The sequence below is a fragment of the Haliotis rubra genome, unplaced genomic scaffold (assembly GCF_003918875.1).
Source record: "Haliotis rubra isolate DU_JTF1 unplaced genomic scaffold, ASM391887v1 Scf122, whole genome shotgun sequence".
Classification (NCBI taxonomy): Eukaryota; Metazoa; Mollusca; class Gastropoda; order Lepetellida; family Haliotidae; genus Haliotis; species Haliotis rubra.
The window spans coordinates 1,825,956-1,848,399 of NW_025765137.1; the positions used below are offsets into that span (position 1 = coordinate 1,825,956).

At 38.7% G+C, this 22,444-nt stretch overlaps 1 protein-coding gene across 2 annotated transcripts; it reads right to left on the reverse strand.

Annotated features, from left to right (window-relative positions):
- Nucleotides 1–1,140: 1,140 nt before the first annotated feature.
- LOC124265890 lies at nucleotides 1,141–19,956 on the reverse strand. 2 transcript variants are annotated; one of them, XM_046700744.1, is made up of 3 exons: nucleotides 19,555–19,956; nucleotides 5,821–6,024; nucleotides 1,141–2,897 (listed from the first exon to the last, which is right to left on the reverse strand). In XM_046700744.1, the coding sequence occupies exons 1-3, from the start codon at nucleotides 19,613–19,615 to the stop codon at nucleotides 1,714–1,716; spliced, it is 1,449 nt and encodes a 482-aa protein (XP_046556700.1). In that variant the 5' UTR covers nucleotides 19,616–19,956; the 3' UTR covers nucleotides 1,141–1,713. The 2 variants fall into 2 exon arrangements, with proteins under 2 accessions (XP_046556700.1, XP_046556699.1); XM_046700743.1 differs by lacking the exon at nucleotides 19,555–19,956 and adding an exon at nucleotides 10,912–11,036.
- Nucleotides 19,957–22,444: the final 2,488 nt, after the last annotated feature.

Here is a 22,444-nt window from a genome sequence, read left to right on the forward strand (position 1 = left end):
TTATTCCACCCCAGAAACTCAGACCTTGTGTTTGACGAATATACAATGTGATGACACATCTACCGACAACAATTAGTCATGCCATTCTTTAAGAAAAATACTTTAGAAAAGTAGTCATTTTAAACATCAAGGATGTAAATCTGGTAGACCAATGTTTGACTTGGTCTCTTTAAATATACTTGAATTATTTCCTTCACGAGTCCTGTGACATGTCACGAGATTTTATTTCACCAATAGAAAATTTATTGCTTGGATGAACTGCATACATCATGATAAATCTGATCTGTCTTGATAGCTTCCCGTTGAAATTAAACGCCCTTCCTGAGTGATATAGCATTTACAGATCTGTACTGCAAACAAACAGAAGTTGATAAGTAGACTAGGGCCCTGTTCACAAAGTAATCTCCAGCACTACGACTACCATAAATCTAAGTTAACATATGAATTTAACATAGTCATTTTGCTAACAACACAATGGCAATGGGTCCTCACAAAAGAGGGATTCATCTAAGACTGAAAACTTTGACCCCTGGATCCAAATTTGAAAAGAAACATTATTTTATTAAAATAAATGGTTTCTTAAAGTACTTACCATAAATTCTCAGTATTTTAACATTGTTTTATGGGACTGTATTTGATGCAATATTACACAATCAAGTATTAAGCATTCTTCCACTTTAATGGTATTGTCAGCAGTGAAATACAGATAACATATATTTCTTTATCACTTTGTACATTGTTTACTTGCCTCCTTATCATGGGTAATCACACGGAAATATTTCTGTAATAATCATTTCCTACTCAAATTTATTGTGTAGCAGTGTGTAAATTACAAGTTCAACTGATTTTAGAGTTTATCTTTCTAACTTCAAATTTAGATAGACCTATATTGGAGTCCATTGTTTCATGCCAAATAAGGCTGCATTGGTTTTACGTCGAAATGTGATCCATGAAATGTTTTATCTAACAATTTCTCCTCACAAAATGTGACATGCAAATTATCTTAACTAAAGAAACCCACCAAAAAAACATTTGTTCTCTTCTTGTTTTACTCTCAAATTTTGAATGTTTCTGAACAACTTGTTTTAAAAAGGCTAAACATATCCTGTTTGTATACCTTGTTTCATTTTAATTTTGAAAAAATAATCAACACCATTAAATGTTTAACATTAAGTTCTAGTTATAAGAGATAGAAAGGTCAATCAAATCTGGAAGCATGAATCTAGAACAACATTAACAGATTCAACCCAAGACTTTCAGGAATGTTGTCTGTGTTATATAGGCTCAATTTGTATAATACATGTTTTACATTTTATTTTTGTTCGTGAGTTTGGTAAATGCTTCTATCAGCAATATTCCTGCTATGAAGGTGGCCTGTAAGTAGTTGAATCAGAGCCAGACAATCCGTTTCAGTGATGCCACAAAACTAGTCATCATGGTCATAAACAGCTTATCATTTTCAAAAATATATCTATCATATATTCCTTGTCACACATTACAAAAAACGTTTGATTTAAATTAGGAGTAAAAAAAATCACACACAAAAAGCATAGGCAATTCTTTCTCAGATTTCAAAGATATTTGATGGGAGTCAATTTTGATTTGAGCATTATTACGTCCTTTCAATCCTTTCAAAATGACAACTCATTCTATAAATAATTAATAGAAACCCTAAAACGTGTGGTAACAGGCAGGAACATATATAATCCCTGATCATGACATGCATTCAGTATAATAATCCCTGTCTTTGAAACTACTTAACATTGACCTTGTATAATATTCACTCACCATTTCCAGACTTAACAGTGAAACATTCAGATCAGTACTCAGAGAAAGTCTATCAGATACATCAATTCCATTAAAATATATTTTAACGATCAGATCTTTTGACTGAGAAGATTCATGAATCTCAAACACAAGCCTTGACGCCAATGGAAGAACTTGCTCCACTGGCAATCCCAGAACTGTCATCACCATGACAACGAAATCCTCTTCCGCTGCCATGACGGAAAATCTCTCATACCCACTCCCATGCAGCCATTTGAACATTCGCTCAAAAAATGGATAAACATTAAGATGTGCATAGCTTTTGAAACTAACTGTGGACGTTATGTGATTGAGATAATCATTAGTTGACTGGAAAACATCATTTAAATTTGAAATGCTGATGTTGAAACAGGTTCCATCTTTGCATGGATGTTGTCTCCCATCACAGACCCATGATGAAAGGAAAGACACGATTTCACGTGGAGCAATTTCTGTATGATAAGGAAGGTTTATTTTTTCATTGATGCCACGCTCAACTTTGGCACTTTCTTTAAATATATGAAACCCTCTTCGCACTGCTTTCGCAATCTGATGTTGAAGAAAATCTGACTTTGGACAGGAGCATCGATGACTAGGATACATTTGACAAAAATTATTCAAAGACTTTTTGACGCTTGTTGATACAAAATCTTTCTCATGAAGCAAGCCATGCAAAAACGCAAAAATACTCTGATACGCTGCTTCATCTTGTATGCAGTGCGCTGCCAACATCCCCTCTATGGCATATGGTTCATCAAACCCAAATTTAGAGTATTTCTTTCCCATATATTCTCCTAAAAGAATATGCTGGGTTGTACCAAGGGGAGACAACTCCTCATACTCACAGAATGGTGAATCAGGGTATGGCCGAAATATTTTGAATCCATCTTTCTTTGATTTCATATGACGATAAATATCAGCAACTTCGGGGAGACTTTGAACTTTAGGATGGCTTGACCGGTGTGCATACTCCTCAAAGTCACAGCTTATATCGGGACTTGTCATGTTTTCAAAATCAATCTTTGTAGCTCGCTGTCCTGGAGAGATTAGGGTGAGAACCTTCTTCAAGTGATAGCCAGGCACAGGAGAACCTGAGAAGGACAGAATTAAAGGCATCAAGTCAAAACACTTGGGTTCATGCAATATGCAAATTTTAAGGTGACCTTCCCCTAAAAGAGTTTTGAGCCCTTCCTAAACATGTATATTTTGTTTGTGTGTTGTTTAATGCTCCACTCAGCAATATTCTCAGTGTATGGCGGCAGTATGTAAATAATCAAAACTGTACCAGACAATCTGATGACCAACATCATGAGCACATGAGCATCGATCTACACAATTGGGTCAAATGTGTCAACCAAGTCAGCATGAGTGAGTGAGTTTAGGTTTATGCTGCTTTCAGCAACATTCCAGCAGGGGACACCATAAGTGGGCTTCACACATTGTCCCCATTTTGGGAATCGAACCTGGCTCTNAACGGTGTGACGAGCGAACAACTTCAGTGTAACCACGAGGCAAACCCACCAACCCCACCAAGTCAGTGAGCCTGACCACACTCGATCCTGTTAGTCACCTCTTACAGCAAGCATGGGTTGCTAACCCAGATCTTCACTCATCATCATCATCATCATCATCATAGAACAAGACACCTTGATATTTTGCCCCAGTTCTTAGCACTACCTGTGAAGATTTACGAGTCCTTGTGTCAAGTTTCATGGATTAATGGCTTCCCATGACAGTTACTAATTAGCCTGTTGGCCAGTGTCAGTGTGTCTGATGTTAGCTGTATCCAGTTGGGCTGGCTGAAGTGAGTGAGTTTAGTTTTAAGCCGCTTTCAGCAATATTCCAGAAATATCACGACAGGGGACACCAGAAATAGGCTTCACACACTGTACCCTAAACTAACAACTAGTCTCTGAAATGAAAATATTTAACAGAGAAAAAGCTCATAATAACAAAAATCAAATATAATGAAAAGGAGCCCAGACTTGCCGCATTTTCTAAACTTGCGTGGACTTTCTTGGATATATTTGCTTCAGGGTCTGTATGAGAGACTAACTGTACCCACATCGGGAATCAAACTCGGGTCTTCAGCGTGATTAGTGAGTAAGTGAGTGAGAATAATGTTATGCCGCTTTTAGCAATATTCCAGGAATATCGTGGCGGGGGACACCAGAAATGGGCTTAACACATTGTATCCATGTGGGGAATCGAACCTGGGTCTTCAGCGTGACGAGCCAAAGCTTTAACCACTAGGCTACCCCACCGCCCCTTCAGCATGATGTGCGGACGCATTAATCACTAGGCAACCCCACAGCCCCTAGGGCTGGATAACATGATTGGTAATCAGACTTATCATTGGTGGGAAGACTGACTGACTGACTGAGTTTGGTTTTACGCCGCTTTTAGCAATATTCCAGCAATATCACGGCGGGGGACACCAGAAATGGGCTTCACTCATTGTACCCATGTGGGGATTCGAACCCGGGTCTTCGGCGTGACAAGCCAGCGCTTTAACCACTAGACTACACCACCGCCCCCATTGATGGGAAGAACTATTAATGATTATCGATATGAAAGTTGTGTCAGCAATAATATTGTACTAACTATTGTGATGACATAGTTTAATATACACTGACAACACACAAAGTCTATATTCATGGGCTACTTCCAAATTATGTTCAAAGCGTATTTTTAGAAAAAAAGCCAAAACATGTCACCAGTCACCAGTGATGTGACATATGTCTATTTCTTTCAGAATGTTTTGGCATTTTTGCTCAAAGTTAGTTCTGATATTTATTGATAATCGAGCAATATTCAGTTACAGTCCGTTAGAGTCAGAAATGGACCGATGAATTGCAAATTTTATCATTGTACAAAATTGCCACATAAATATAAATAGTACACATGTTTATCATTTACTAATACCCAACAGCTTTCTTATATTTGAAAATTATCCGGACTCCACCCAAAAAGTTGTTTAAGAAACTATCATCATTGAAAACGCAAAAGTTGTTATCTGTCGCGGAGGGGTGAAACCATGTTTTTTTTTTACCTTTATCATCCATATAGATAGCCAGGCCCAGTGTTCAGTCAGAAGATGTTGGTTTGTTTGTTGTTTAATGCTGCACTCAGCAATATTCCAGCTATATGGGGGCGGCAAGTAAATAATCGAGTCTGAACCAGACAATCCAGTGATCAACAACATGAGCATCGATCTATGCATTTGGGATACAATGACATGTCAACCAAATCAGCCTGACCACCTGATCCCGTCAGTTGCTTCTTACAACAAGCATGGGTTGCTGAAGACCAATTCTAACACGAATCTTCACGGGTGCAAGGAAATGTTTCAGATTGAGTTGAGCTTTGCTAACCAACAACTTTGCATAAGCGAAGCAAGAAAGCCAGTGAGGGCATCGTCACACATGTTATGGTAACAAATGGCCCAGACATTTTGACCAAATTTCACTGAAATAAGTGGATGACTTTAATGAAAATGCATTGCAACCCCAATGAATATGAACTAAGCTGCTGTCTAAACATTCATTTGAATTAAAGATACGCCGTGGTGCCCTGTTTTGATAAATACGTCTAAAACAGATCTGAACTCATGACTCAGTTTTCTTGTGCTCCGCTATATTTCATTTTTTTACATCAATAAGCAAACAAGAGTCAAAACATGAAAGATTCAACAGATAAAATATCTAATGCCTGAGTCACATGTTTGGCTCTCTTATCAGTAGTTTGCCAAAAAAGAGTACTTGTGGACTTTGGATGGGATTTCCCTTGTTTAAGTGAAAAAGGACTAAGTTTAAGTGTATGCAACAATGAGTGCAACAATGGTTTAAAAAATTGGTATAAATTAAATCTGAAATGGTTTTTTTTTAAGATTCAAACAGACGTTTTGACATCCCTTGGATAGCAATGCAACTATTGATGGTATCCATTCTTTAATCTTACGAGTATTACATGCAATTAAGGCGGAGTGTTGGAAATAAAATCTTTCATATCTACCTTCACTGCCAGTGAATGCATTTTCCGACAGACGACAATAGTTCATAAACCCAGGGTGTAACAAGGGATCGGACTGGTTGTCGACTGTGAATGTCATCACACCGCCATTGTTCTCTTCTGGCTTCAGCAGTGCCCTCTGGTGGTCACCAGACACATGAAGAGATGAATCGTCGCCATGGATACATGGGAAGCACAAGCAAAACACTGAAATAACAAGAACATCCAATATACTTTATCCTCATACATACAAGCAGAAGAGAAAGAAACACTGCATGATACTGACGCCAAATTACATTTCATCCAATTGTTTTTTCCAATCATTAAAACCATCTGCAATACAACATCTAGAGTCCACTTTACTCTACAATGCTTTACTCCACTCTACAACCACAATGTCTGCTTTACTCTGTTATACAACCACCCAAGGTTTTACACAGACTTAGAAAAACGGGAGTCATGGTGACTCACAGTATTTATTTTGGAGAGTCATTTTCAACATTTGGGAGTCATGAAAATTTTAGTTTGATATTAGTGTAATATTTTATTGTGCAAATCCAAAAGCAAGAGTTGTGCAACAATTTTGTTCTTTTGTGTTGTATTGTCATTGATATGAGTCCTTGTGGGTAGCAAAAAGCACTTTAAGTCCCTAAGGTCCCTAGTGTGACGATCTACCTTCAATTGTTCGCGACCTATAGCCTGTTTTTATATTGCATTGTCTTCGTAAAGTAAAATAGTTTTTAGATTTACAGGCTAGTTTTAGACTCCATCTGTGATAATCTAGTTATTTTACAGTCCTTTGATGACTGATTATTTAACAATTAAAATTTATTGTCTATGTAAAACATTTTCTCATCACTATATGGCTGAAATATTGCTGAGGTGACATAAAATTTTAATTCACTCACTCACTCATGTATATGATTAGTTAATACATAGTATATTTTTCACTGTTCAATTCAATCATAACAAAGTCCAGTATACTGTATACCAGCAGGTTCACCCAGAAAGTTCACCATCAATATACCTGACATAAATTGCCAGCTTTTTTTTCTATGGTGATGTCACAGGTCTCATCCAATATAAGGCCAATGTATGGACTGCTTTTTATGGCTTCAATTTGCTGTTCTTCCATAATATGGAAGATCGATTCTTCAATGACATGAGCATTTCTGTAAAGTTACTGCGATGTGTTCTACACCATTGATAACCTGTAGATTCATCAAATCTCTAAAAGTATCGGCAGGGATATTTTTTGAGCCACCTTACATAAACAGTGCGCATATGTGACCATCAGTCTGGTCGCCACGGTCTGCATTTTTGATAGATGTGCTGAAATGCGCTTTGCATTTTGTGAATTTTAACTGAGTCAATGTCATCTTTAGAAGATTTAATGACTGGTTAAGGTTGAGTTCTGGAAAATTTTGACAAACAAATGTGATGGGGTTCGATTTATTGTTTGCCGAATGCACATATCACTGATTATGATTTTGAAGCCGGTTTTAGTGCTCATCATTAGAAACGCCATGAGATTAGTTTTTCTCGCTTTCATTATCGAAAAACAAGTCAAGCAACAGCTGTTTCTTAGCAGGACTGACAATGCTTAAATGACCAAAACAAAGTCTAAACATAGTGACTGACGTATTTAACTGCTATTGGCTGTCAAAATATAGTAGAATGGCATACCCAATGCTATTGGCTGGTTTCTTTACCGTGATTCTAGCATGCCATGGCTCTATATTTGTAGCCACTCGGTGTTCCCATACTTCCTGTTAATATCACGCTGCGTTTTCAATACAGTTTACAAATAAGAAGACAAAGTCATCAATATCCCCGAATGGCAAAATACTCTTCATGATTATGTCTACGAAGTTATGATTATGTCAAATATTTATGTGTGTATATAGAAAAGTGGAAGGAGAGTATTGAAAGGTTTTGAAAGTTCTGCTCCAGAAAGGAACAGTCACCAATTTCATTCTATGTCAAACTTGTTGGCATGGAAATGCCAAAAACATTTTATTCAGAATTCGAAAACTACCAAAAGGTACAAGTACACCACCAGATCTATCTATATGCCAAGTTTGGAGATGAAATATTGAACGGTTTTAGAGTTCTGCTCGAAAAGAGCACTACCACAATTTCAGTCAAAGTCTAACTTGTTGCCATGGAAAGGCCAAAACATATTTGATTCAGAATTCCAAAACTACCAAAAGGCACCAGTACACCACCAGATCCATGTATGTGCCAAGTTTGGTGAAGAAATATAGAACGGTTTTAGAGTTCTGCTCGAAAAGACAAATGTGCACGGACAGACGGACGGACGACGCACGGACGGAGTCTATTTTAATACCCCATAAAGCGCGCTGCGGGGATAATAAACCGAAAGTTATCTCTGTTGATAGATTTTACTGAACTGAATTCCGAGGGTCACTCATAAGACTTTGCGTCAAGATTGACTCTCGTATGATAATATTTTGAAGGTCTTTTTACAAATTGTTGCGTCAATTACACAGGAATCACGCAGCGGCCATGTAAAACCCTGCAACACCCAGTCTGCTTCACTCTCGGCTTCTACAACCACCCACAGTCTGCTTTACTCTGCTATACAACCACCAACAGACTGCTTTACACTGCTATACAACCACCCACAGTCTGCTTTACTCTGCTATACAACCACCCACAGTCTGCTTTACACTGCTATACAACCACCCAGTCTGCTTTACACTGCTATACAACCACCCACAGTCTGCTTTACTCTGCTATACAACCACCCACAGTCTGCTTTACTCTGCTATACAACCACCCACAGTCTGCTTTACTCTGCTCTACAACCACCCACAGTCTGCTTTACTCTGCTATACAACCACCAACAGTCTGCTTTACTCTGCTATACAACCACCCACAGTCTGCTTTACTCTGCTATACAACCACCCACAGTCTGCTTTACTCTGCTATACAACCACCCACAGTCTGCTTTACTCTGCTCTACAACCACCCAGTCTGCTTTACTCTGCTATACAACCACCCACAGTCTGCTTTAGTCTCCGCTTCTGCTTTACAACTCTACCCACCCACAGTCTGCTTTACTCTTTACTCTGCTATACAACCACCCAGTCTGCTTTACTCTGCTATACAACCACCCACAGTCTGCTTTACTCTGCTATACAACCAACCACCCAGTCTGCTTTACTCTGCTATACAACCGCAGTCTCTTTGCTATACAACCACCCAGTCTGCTTTACTCTGCTATACAACCACCCACAGTCTGCTTTACTCTGCTCTGCTCTACAACCCAGTCTGCTTATACAACCACTCTTTGCTCTCTACAACCACCCCAGTCTGCTTTACTCTGCTATACAACCACCCACTCTGCTGCTGCTATACAACCACCCAGTCTGCTTTACTCTGCTCTACAACCACACAGTCACAGTCTGCTTTACTGCTGCTCTACAACCACCCACAGTCTGCTTTACTCTGCTATACAACCACCCAGTCTGCCTTACTTTACTCTGCTATACAACCACACAGTCTGCTTTACTCTGCTCTACAACCACCAGTCAACATTCTGCTTTACTCTGCTATACAACCACCCCAGTCTGCTTTGCTCTGCTATACAACCACCAACAGTCTGCTTTTCTGCTATACAACCACCCAGTCTGCTCTGCTGCTTTACTCTGCTCTACAACCACCCAGAGTCTGCTTTACTCTGCTATACAACCACCAGTCTGCTTTACTCTGCTATACAAGTCCACCACCCAGTCTGCAGTCACCCAGTCTGCTTTACTCTGCTATACAACCACCCACCCACAGTCTGCTTTACACTGTTATACAACCACCCACAGTCTGCTTTACTGTGCTTATACAACCACCCAGTCTGCTTTGCTGTGTACAACCTCTGCTTTACTGTGTTATACAACCACCCAGTCTGCTTTACTGTGTTATACAACCACCCAGTCTGCTTTACTGTGTTATACAGCCACCCAGTCTGCTTTACTCTGCTATACAACTACCCAGTCTGCTTTATTCTGCTATACAACCACCCACAGTCTGCTTTACTCTGTTATACAACCACCCAGTCTGCTTTACTCCACTCCACAACCACACAGACTAGTAATCTTTGTATTGCATGCAAACTTGATGGGTTGACTCTGTTTTTAAGATACGAAAGGAAATTCATTGTTGCATAAGAAATACATTTCCTGTGTACTAATCCGAAAAAGCTTACACTGCTGGGATACTTTCTTACATTTACAATCAAACTAGAACTACCAGGGATATTTCCAAATTACAACATCTGACGGGCATCCACCATTCTTATTATCTGATTGTTTAGGCTGAAGAAATTAATTAGCACGCGTCCTTTGGTATATGTATATGCGTATAAACAAGGCTAGAATAACAAGTTACACTGTCAAGGTAGACAGCTGCCCAGTCTCCATGTCCGTCACAGTCAAGGAAGCTGAGCATCGGGCAGCTGGAGGACATAATTGTCGGCAAGAAACATGAATCACTCTAGATCAGTGCCCCTTTAACACTGATTTCAACAGTATTACAGTTACGTCACAGCAGAACTGTAAAAAAAGTGACATGTGGGATTAAAGCCAAACGAGATGCATGTCTCATATAGTCACCATTACAGTGAAATCAGTCAGCACAGGTATGAGTGAGCGAGTTTAGTTTTACGCCGCTTTTTACTAATACTATATTCTAGCAATATCACGGCGGGGAAAAACCAGAAATAGACTTCACACATTGGACGCATGTGGGGAATCGAACCAGGGTCTTCGGCGGGACGAGCAAAGCTTTAACCACTATGCTACCCCACTGCTCCTAGCACATAATCAGGACAAGCTGGGATTCAAACTCATACTGATAGGTTTCTGGTTTGCCAAAGGGAGGCAACTCGGCACTGCAAATAACTGCACCTCTGACAAGTGACAATCAGTATCAAGGAAAACCAAGTGAGTAAAAGCATACAGAATACCTTATCAACACCCAATGTGTTTGACATGTGATTAAATACATGGCTAAAAGAATTATCTTAAATATAAAAATACATCAACATATGACCCTTTTCATAATCTGTCTGCTCACCTGCAAGGGCTGCCACCATTGAAACGAATCTGTCACAAGGTGGGTGACTGTGATAGCCTATGAACGTCATGACGGACAAGGAATGAAACCATCTACACATAGCTGCCCCCACAATCTATCCCCTAGCACAGTGGTCTCTCTACTTATACTGACATTGCCGACACCCCCTCCCCCTCCCCCAAGCTGCTAAATAGTCGTGCATGGATCTACGTCAACAGGTGTTGAAGCAGTTGATTAGACGAGACAATGAACACCTGTAGAGACTGTTCCATAATTATGGGAAATATTTCGACATGAACAACTAAACTTATCATTCTCATATCACGCTTACGTTATTTCATAATAATGATAATCAAAAATAGCTTTCATTTCATCCAGTAAATATTTCCTTTGCTATTTTATTCATGCAATGTATTTTTACTTTAATATGTCTGTTTACTATATACCCAACCAATGAATAAATTAATTATTTTCTGTTTATGTTTTGATATGTTGGATGGTCATAATATACCAAAAATAACAGAAGATATTCATAAACAGAAAATGGATTCAATTGAAGTCCATGATGACTCCAAACAACGGCACTGTGGCATTATAAAATTTTCCAATGGTCCCTATCAAAACCATTCATGGACAATAGTCAGAGCTACCGATAACTTTTGGGCCTTTGAGTGTAGTACTGGCTTGTGTTCATCTCTATTGGGTATCCTAATTTTCCTTGGAGTAACCAAATTTATTTGTACTCACCTCCCTCAAACTCAATTGGGCATTTTGCCATTTTCCATTATTATAAAAAATATAAAATCTTTAAAAGTTGGTTTATGTGTTTCTTATATATATTTGTTCAGTAACATGAGAAACGATAAGAAAGACTAAGTTGCCAAGTTCATGTGCTGAAATAGAACCTCTACCGCAGTTAATTTATCTATTTTTGTGTGTACGCATGTAAGATCAAATGTATGGAGTAGTTACAAAAATTCAAGCGTACTTGTACACAATAGACTTAAGAGGTATTGAGTTTTCACATAAGTGAGTGAGTTAATATTTATCGTCACATCTGCAATATTTCAGCCATATCGTGACGAGAACAGTTTATAATTATATTATATATCTGCCAAGTTCTGTTGAAAGATATTGAATGGTTTTCGAGTTGTGCTCCGGGAAACCAAGCCCACCGCTCCCTTTTGAGAAAAATAAAAATGCCAAAAATCTAATTTGTTGAAAAATTTTGAGTTATGCTCCGGAAACAAAATGATTACGGACGGACGGACGGACGGACAGACTGACGAGGCGTCGACTATATCCCCCTGCATTAAATGCCGGGTGGGTAAAAATTCACTGCGTCCAAAAGTATGCACAATATTATTCACTGTACCCAAACACTTCTGTGACTAGGTGTTTGGGTTTTTCTTTCAGAGCAGTTTCGTGCATCATCCACCAGTTCATATGACCCAGGCTATAAAGATATTATCAAAACATACACTTCTCCACACTGTTCCTTCACAGGATCTTCATATGGCCAACAAAACTTATAAATTTACAAAACCCTTAAAACTTATAATTGGGGCTTTCCGGTGTAACTGTCCCACTTGCCAAACTTTCCCCAACCTTGAATCAACTTTAAAGGCTTCTTCTTTCCCACCCATGTTCTTATATCAAAAGGGAGAGATTCTGGCCTACCTAGGCTATTTCTTCCCCAACCTCGTTTTCATGTTTATGTTCGTCTATAGTTATTCACGTGAACACACTGATAAGATATTTAAGATATATCCGGAAATATATTTAAGGAATAAGAGTGAGAAAAATTGATTATTTCTTTTAATTCAATACCAAACAATTAAGGGTGAAACATCAACCTGATTGTTATGTATGTAGTAGACCCTTTAGCTTAACAGGAAATTAAAGAAAATAATTTTGTATCAATATGTAACTCTGTGACATGAGTACTAATATATAAACAACCACTGGTGAAAGTAAGCATGTTTGACCAAACACAATTCCTTAATTCAAAATTATTTAAAATAATTTAATATTACAAAATTTATCTTTGCTTATAATATTATGCATTATATAATTATTATTGTTTTATATTATCATTTACTTATTTCATTTTTCAATAATTTACTTATCCCGACTTATTCCAAATTGGCTTATCTCAAAATCACTACTATATTCCGAAATTTTAACTAAATACCCAGTTTTTACTTGGATATCCGTATCCATTCAAAATTTTATTCCCTCACTCATACCAAAAGTGATTATGGATTAGTACACAAGCTTATGTGAATAATGTTCCGTTACATTTATACATAAATACAATATTAGATAATAAACAGCATGATAAGAGAGCAAGCAGCCTGTGTATATTACATCTTATCTACTCATCAAATGTGAAATTGAATGTTTAGATCTTATGGTGACATGATTTGGACAGATCAGGAACTAATGCAATGTGTCTTCATAGGAATGGCGGCAGAGCAGGATGTATTTAGAGATAAATGCCGTTCGAACATGAATGCAATCAAATCACTACGCCCAAGTCAGAGGCAAGAATGGACTACAGTCAGACCTTGTAAATCCAAACTTCAGATATCAGAATATCTTGGTTTCCGAAAAATTCTTCACAAAAAACAAAATTTTCTAGTTACATTTTACCTCAATATCCGAATGGTCAATTTTGAGTATCAGCAAAAATATGTACAAATCTTATATCCGAACCCCAAGGCTGTTCGGGCAAGATGTCTTCACAAAAACCAAGTCTATCATGTCTACCGCTTGTCAAAACATTGTGCTGGCTGCTAGTTAATTCAGTGTTTATCACAGGGAGTGTAGGTTAATTAGAGAAGAAACAATTATTGAATCGTTGATTGAGTAAGCATATATAAAAGCGATCAAAGGAAAGGATTACTGTAGCATTGTGTGCTAATTCAACTGGAACTGTAAAATCAAACATTCCAGGCCTAGATCATAGATGTTTTGATAGCCATTCCAAACCTGAGATATATGCTAGATATAGAAATAACACAAAAGCGTGGATGACAGCAGAGCTGTTTCGTGATTGGCTGCTGTCTTTTGATCAACAGGCAGGCCATTTTGCTTGTTGACAATGCGGTTAGTCACAACTGTAAAATTCTGAAACTGACCAGCGTGACTGTCCATTTCCTGCCACCCAACACAACACAATGTTATTTTTAGTTGTTTTGATTTCACATGTAGCCGACAGCCTAGGTCCTGATTCAGATATCCGAATGATTCGTTTGTCTGAACAAATCAATAAAAAACCAAAGTGTTCGGAAAAACGAGGTCTGACTGTATATGGAGAAAATGTGTACCAAAATATAAGTCAAAGCCACTGTTGGTTTGATGTTTGTTATAACTTGTCCTTCCCCTTTTGATATAAGAATAATGGTGGGGAAGAAGTGGTCAAGCCAGGCCAGAATCTATATAGAACAATGGTGGGGAAGAAGTGGCCTAGCCAGGCCAGAATCTCCCCATTTGATATAAGAGCAATGGTGGGGAAGAAGTGGTCTAGTAGGCCAGAATCTCTCCCTTTGATATAAGAGCAATGGTGGGGGAAAGAAGTGGCCTAGCTAGGCCAGAATCTCCTCCCTTTTGATATAAGAGCAATGGGGGGGTGGCCTAGGGAAGAAGAAGCCTATATAAGAGCAATGGGGAAAAGTAGCCTAGCCAGGCCAGAATCTTTTGATATAAGAGCAAGGGTGGGTGGGGAAGAAGTGGCCTAGCTAGGCCAGAATCTCCTCCTTTTGATATAAGAGCAATGGTGGGGAAGAAGTGGCCTAGCTAGGCCAGAATCTCCCCATTTGATATAAGAGCAATGGTGGGGAAGAAGTGGCCTAGCTAGGCCAGAATCTCCCCTTTTGATATAAGAGCAATGGTGGGGAAGAAGTGGCCTAGCTAGGCCAGAATCTCCCCATTTGATATAAGAGCAATGGTGGGGAAGAAGTGGCCTAGCTAGGCCAGAATCTCCCCCTTTTGATATAAGAGCAATGGTGGGGAAGAAGTTGCCTAGCTAGGCCAGAATCTCCTCCAGAATTTTTGATATAAGAGCAAGGGTGGGGAAGAGTGGCCTAGCCAGGCCAGAATCTCCTCCTTTTGATATAAGAACAAGAAGTAGCCTAGCTAGGCCAGAAGTGGCTTTGATATAAGCAAGGCCAGAATCTAAGCTAGGCCCTCCTTTTGATATAAGAGCAATGGTGGGAAGAAGTGGCCTAGCTAGGCCAGAATCTCCTCCTTTGATATAAGAGCAATGGTGGGGGAAGAAGTGGCCAGGCCAGAATCTCCCCCTTTTGATATAAGAGTAAGGATGGGGAAGAAGTGGCCCAAGGTGGGGAAGAAGAGAAGAGAGAAACTTTAGCCTAGCCCAAACTTTCCCCATGGTAAGAATATCCTAGGACAAAACTTCTCCGGGAAAAGCTTGGCTTAGGCCAGATTCTTCCCGGGGAAAGTTTAGACTGGGAAAGAAATGGCCTGCTACAGCGGGACACCCTTCTTTGTGAGTCGAGGTAAAACCCTGCCTCATATCTTATTATGGAGTGATGTTTCCAGACGTAGACATGTCGATATTTGGGAGCTGGTCAGCAGCAAATGTCAGTAAATATTCCCAAATTAGAATATAATAAAACACTTCCTGATTCATTTTGTTATATTTATGCTCAATGTTACGGCTTTACAAGGGAACTTTTCATTCACTGATGATATCACCAATACAGACAAAGAGGCCTAATTAACCCATAGCTTCAAGTTATTGCATTAAACACCTTACATGTAATGTTAATTTTCAATATTAAAACATCTCTGAAATTTTGGAAAAGAAAACTTTAAAAGTTTTACTAATTTTTAAAATATTCTATTTTAAATGATCTCAAAACCCTTAAAATTATGATTGTTCCCAATTTGCCTTCCATGGGCAATTAGGAGAGAATCCTAGATAAATCCATGTTAGAATGAGTGAAGCCCTTCATCATGTTCTTGTACACTGCATAAGAAGACTACCAAACGTGATGCATACAATACTGGAAATATTAATCCTGACAAATACTGGACAGCTTTTCAATCCCCCTTAAAAAGTTTAAATACTATTGTATTTATTCAACAGGTTCAATTATGTATTCTGATACCTTGGAACTTTAGCGTGACCCATATTTTTCAGGTCAAGGGCTTTCATAGATATTATTTTAAATGAACTCATCAACTATCCAGAATATTAATGTGCCTATTACCTTTTTTTTCCAAACAAAAGCCTCATATGATCACAAATCTACTATCCTGATATTATCTCTGTTTTATCACGATAAATATTCACATATGAATTTACTTTCACTTTGCATGGGTTTACTGGTGCATAAGACTTCATCTAGTGAGGGGACCACCGCCATATAGCTGGAATATTGCTGAGTGTGGCGTAAAACTAAACTCACTCACTCACTCACTCTCTCTCTTGAGGGCCATGAGCATGGGTTACTGAAGATCAATATTCTAACCCAGACCTTCACGGGTTAAACAACATACAAACTATACTAGTCATTGATTGATTGATTGATTGATTGATTGATTGATTCCTCAGTCAGCAACACTATATGGCGATGATTTGTTAATAGTTGAGTCTGGACCAAACATTCAGCTATCAACATCATGAGCATCAATCTACGCAACTGGGATACAGTGATGTTAATGACATGCGTCAACTTACAAGAAGTTCATAACAAACTGACTTATATAATGAACTGAACTTGATATATTATTTTAGTCAAAATAGTAAGGGTGTCGCGATACATTTTTACTGACGATAGGATACGCGATACATGCTTGCGTGTATCGATTCCTATTTTAAAACTTTATCGATTCAAATTTTTATGCTATATCCATCTCCTTCAAAGTCTTGATAGTAAAATAATACGAGATCGCTCCGATAAATAGATGTAGCTAGCTTTACTTAAAAAATAGGTTGGAAACTAACAGCTTTTGTGATTGGCTAGACTATTTTGATGGACCAATCGTTGCCGGTAAGGTAATGCTATGAAAAGGTGCGTAAAATTATGTATCGCGATACGTATCGTATCGTGACCTTAAAATCGTGATACGTATCGTATCGTGAGATTGGTGTATCGTGACACCCCTACAAAATAGGTATGACGAAGTATTGTTCAAATAAACTAAAATCAGTTTTTCCTTTGAGTTTGTTGTGTAACTGTGAAGCCTTGTGTTCACTGAAAAATGGGGACTGCCCAAACAGTGAATGTATTTCTTATCAATACAAACATAAAAGATAGCTGTTATCACCTGCTTCAGTTTCTTAGTTCCGCAGGTTTGGCATCAAAGTTGGCCCCTCAGTGGAAATTATTTGTACCACTCCTAATTTTTTTAACACATGGGGCGATTGAGCGAGGTTTTGCGCTGCTTTTCGTCAATATTTCAGCAGAATCACAACAAGGATATCAGAAATGGGCTTGTGACGTTGAATCCGTGTTGGGAAACAAACCCTGGCAGGGGTGGAAATAACTTTAAAATTGATTGTGTACTCCGGTACAGTGGCACATGTAAAATCACTTGCCCTGATAATGTTTCCACTATACAGGACGCTTTTCTTGTTGATTTTTAAATAAGCAGCATGATGAACATTGGAAAGTCAACTGGACACCGGTACAGCGTGATATTCAAATTTGCATGCCCGACAGAAAAAAACACTGGACTGGGACGTCGGGCAATGGGTTATTTCCACCCCTGCCTGGTCTTCATCATGACTAGTGAGCACTTGAACCAATGGGCCATCACACCATCACCTTATGCATATGGGTCAAAACAAGTGTTGGGAATTCATTAAAATCTCATAATAGATGTTTGGTTCATTACAATCGATCAATTATCGAAAATAATTGGTTAGCATCATTTATAAAATGTTCCAGTTATGCTTGTTAATGCACAAAAAAAGAAAAGAAACATCATATATTTCTTTTGGATTTTTTTCAAGTTTCACAAAATGCATTTGCAAATTTCACATCTTTAAAGGATGACTAGTATACACACACATTCACACATTGAACCCATGTGGGGAATCAAACTCGGGTCTTTCACATGACCAGTGAATGCTTTAACCACTAGGTTACCCCGCTGCCCTTCAGTGAATTGAACCGTTTACCTTTATGAATTCATTATTTGCTATCACAAGAATGGAATATTCATGCATTTTCTAAATGGAATGTTTTTATTTGAACTTGGGTGTTACTTATAAAAATTATGCATGCAAAATGGAACTTACCCAAACCAGGCTTGGTAACAGTCAACGGTCCTATATATTTAATCTAGACAGTAATGTGGTCACCGGTCATTGTCGTGATAAATTATCATGGTCAGCATGGTCAAAACATGTAAAGAATATATTTTGTAATGTATCACGGAATATAATTCATAACGGTAATACATCAACTGCAGACTTATTACTGTATTCGTTACTTAATATTTGTATTTGTTACCCAATATCTGTGATATGTATCATATTCTACAAACAAGCGGTTTTGTTGCAGCCCCACAAAATGAGTTGTGTGTGAGTTGGTGTGTTAGTTTTACGCAGCTTTTAGCAATATTCACAGCAGGGGACACCAGAAATGGGCATCACACATTGTATCCATGTGGGGGAATCAAACCTGGGTCTTCGGCGTGACAAGCGAATGCTTAACCACTAGGCTACCCACCACTCCACCCCTCCCATCCCCCATAAAAATATCACTTGGGGAGTTGGGCTCAGTGACTTGGCTTTCAGACAGTGTGTCATAGTAACTATGTCCAATCCTCATACGAATCACTGAATATTGACTGACCCAGTGAAGTTTACTAACAGCTGTCCCTCTAAAGCTGGTGCACTGAGATATTCAAGTTAACCACACAAAGGTCATAAAAATAATGTAGAAAACTGTCAACTCCCATAAATGCTGTCATCATATACTTTGCCTCGTTTCAATATGGCCAACGTGTCATTCCCAGGCATACGTTTTCCAATTTTCTTATTTGTCTTCATTTTCAGATAAATTTTTGTGAATACTCCTAATTAGGTACAAAAATTAAATCAAGAAACATTTTAGATTTGTAATTCTGTATATTTTTTGTTACCAGAACACTAGCATGTGCATATTACTACAGATTCAAACAGACCACCAACGGCTTGCAGATAAACATATTGTAGGCACATTTTCTTTTGCAACCAGTTTACTTATGTTTAAGTTTAAGTTTAACACGAAAGGTCAACCTACTTAAACTTGAAATAAAAGCATCCATTGTGTTATTTATTTTCTGATTCACAGATTCTCTGTGTAATGTGCTTGTTCCACATCATAGTAAGCATGACTTATTTATTTATCACTTCATATTTCAATGCGTTTGGTGAAGCAGTGGAAGTTTAACACTTGTATGCCCTCTTCTGTGGGGTGACAAATTCTCTAGAAAACGAAAACAAGTCAGTCACAATTAAGGAGTATATGTCAGTATGCGCATCAACAATTTTTTTAAAAGCACTCAACGATGCATAACAGGTGAAAGGTCGGACTGAGGTGCTCCGAGTGCAAGGTGAACAGCTCACCTACATTTGACGAATTATTGTATTGTATTGTAAATACAAAAAGAGATCCTTACCTAGCAAACCAAGCGCACACACTCGCAGGATGAAAATTTCCACATCCATCCAAGACACCATTTTTCAAGAACCGAAACTGGCTCTTGGTTTCGAAAAATGTCACTGTTCAAAGTCATTTAGTCTATAGGCGGATACTTCCGAACTTATACACAAATCTACTTCCCGGCGTATTCTATTTTGAAATCTCCTTCGTCAAAAGCACGTGTCCTTGAATAGCACCATCGGGCGAGTCTCTCCTATCACACCAATCACAGCTGACCGAGTTGAAGTCAATTGGCTGGGCACGTATGACACGTGTAAATTCATGGCACGAAACCTAGACTGTAAATCATGAAACGATAGTCACAAACAATGTATCTCCTTCTACCTCAACTTCCATAACGACGATCCGAAACTGCACGTTGTCGAGCGAGGGAGCAGTCATTTACTTCCGCAGAATATGTAAATTTGCTGGGCCGTGACCTTATATTATTTACTGCGGGAAACAGGCACTAAACGGCCTTACCTTGACTGACAAGTAGTTCCAATTTGTCATCTTATTTTAAAATATATGAAATATATATATCTACGTGATAAATCCTTGATTTCTGGAGCTGGAGGCTATTAAGACATGTTGAATCATGTTAGACTTGAAGAAGACTAGTAGCTCTTATCTAATTTACAGGGCCTAGATTTTCGAAGCTCTCTTATTTAGCTGTAAGGTTTGGAAGTCATACCGGTACTACGATATTCCTGTTGGTTATTGTTATTACTAGGGGTGACTATATTGAAGGGGAAACGACTATTTCGACAGCAATAGTCCATTGCAACATACTATTGCCATAGCGATAGTCCAATATTGCGACCAACTTTTCCAAAAAAAATTCTCTCCTTGAATTGTCTCATTTGAAGTCATTTCCCAAATGAATGCATAGTTTATATGAAATAAAAACAAGTTGTAGTAGTTTCAGTCGCTTTTGATAACTGACAAGAAACTTGAAACCCAGATCAAGTAAACAGTTAATACACAAACTCAGTGCCGTTACAATTAAGTCTGCACCCAAACAATAAAAATACAAAACAACACAAATATTTCAAAGCGAACAAATCTGGTACTTGCTGTATTTTGCGCTGCGCATTTATCAGATACGATAGTCACATTCGTGTTATTCCGGGACAGCCGAATAGCGAGGTTACGGAAAGGGGCGAGTGGTGACGAATGACGATAGTCACACATACTATCGATGCATTGATATTTTATCGTTTCTACCATCGATTAATTGCTATCGGAGACTCCACAGTTGCAATATATCATAGTTCGATGCATCTATATTACCAATGTTTTAATGGGAATGGGGAAAGCAAACCTTAAGTATCTTTAAATAACTAGTTTAACACCATGTATAAAGTAGATACAATAATATTCTGATTATACGGGGAGGAGGGCAGGGAGATCCGTTTTTGTGTGGTTGGTTTGGTTTGTTGTTTAACGCCACACTCAGCAATATTCCAGATATAATGACGGCGGTCTGTAAATAATCAGGGCTAGACAATCCAGTGATCAACAGCATGAGCATCGATCAACGCAAATGGGAAGCGACTACTTGCGTCAACCAAGCCAGAGAGCCGGACCACCCGATCCCATCAGTCGTTTCTTCTAGCATGGGTTGCTGAAAAAACAATTCTAACCCGGATGTTCACTGGTATCACGCACGTAATCACAATCGAACAGGATGCAGCTAAGAGGTATCAGTTCTATCCATCACCTTGCAGGTGCACTATCACTATTTATATACACTATTTAAAAAGACTTCACAATTTAAAATCACTTCCTTCTCTATCCATTAAACATTCATTCGACTCAATCTACTGATGCACCATGCAAATTGATTCGATGCACGTAAAAGTATTGGAATTTCAAGTGTGGCTTCGCATGCACATCAATGGTATTATACTGCATAATGTTTAGGGGCAGGGGACATATTATACGGAGTAGAATGAAGAGTTGTTACTTGTCGGGGATGGAGTTGATGAGTTAAGGGCTTGTTTGCGCAATATTTATGAGTTGTCAGCCCACAAACCCCTATTGCGAAATATAGTCCGTTAAATACACTTACGGGTATGTTCACACAGTGTGCCCTTAAAGGAGCATGATCTTCCTTTTAAAAGGTTTCAAGCACCAGGCTACACTTTACATTTTATCTACTGACTGAGTTTGGTTTTACGCCGCTTTTAGCAATATTCCAGCAACATCACGGCGGGGAACACCAGAAATGGGCTTCACACATTGTGCCCATGTGGGGATTCGAACCCGGGTCTTCGGCGTGACGAGCAAACGCTTTAACCATTAGGCTACCCACCGCCCACATTTTTATCTAACCTTGGGTACACATGGGTACAATGTGTGAAGCCTATTTCTGGTGTCCCTCGCCGTGATGTTGCTGGAATATTGCTAAAAGCGGCGTAAAACCATACTCAGTCAGTCAGTCTTTGTTGCGTCCTTTGCCTTGTGCACACCATTCCCGGCGAAGTGATCTCATTTCGTCATGGAGGGGTTTGAGGTTATTCTTTCTCCGATATGGCTTCAGGTAGGGCCTAAACCTCGAACATGGAATGCTTTCAGCTGCTGCTTTATGAAGACTGTCTACAATATAATCAGTATAAGCGTTGATGTAGGTTTCGGGAGTCGAATATTCTGCTATTTCGAAAGATGCTTCACGAAGATAGGATTCAGTTTCGTATCGATATAGCATTAAGTCTATATCAGTAGCTATCCTCCAGTTAAGTCTACATCCTTCAGAGCGTGCACGGGTGGTAGTTAAGTTCATAAACACCATGATCGGCAAGTGATCAGACACTGAGTAGGTTACAGACCTGTCAATAAGGTATCCTGTTACACGTGGCAGATTA

Coding starts and splice junctions, on each gene's coding strand:
- LOC124265890 (XM_046700743.1), bottom strand. CDS start 11,011: ATGTGTAGATGGTTTCATTCCTTGTCCGTCATGACGTTCATAGGCTAT. Junction 6,025..10,911: donor AATGGTGGCAGCCCTTGCAG/GTGAGCAGACAG, acceptor TTGTTATTTCAG/TGTTTTGCTTGTGCTTCCCA. Junction 2,898..5,820: donor TGCATTCACTGGCAGTGAAG/GTAGATATGAAA, acceptor TGTCCTTCTCAG/GTTCTCCTGTGCCTGGCTAT.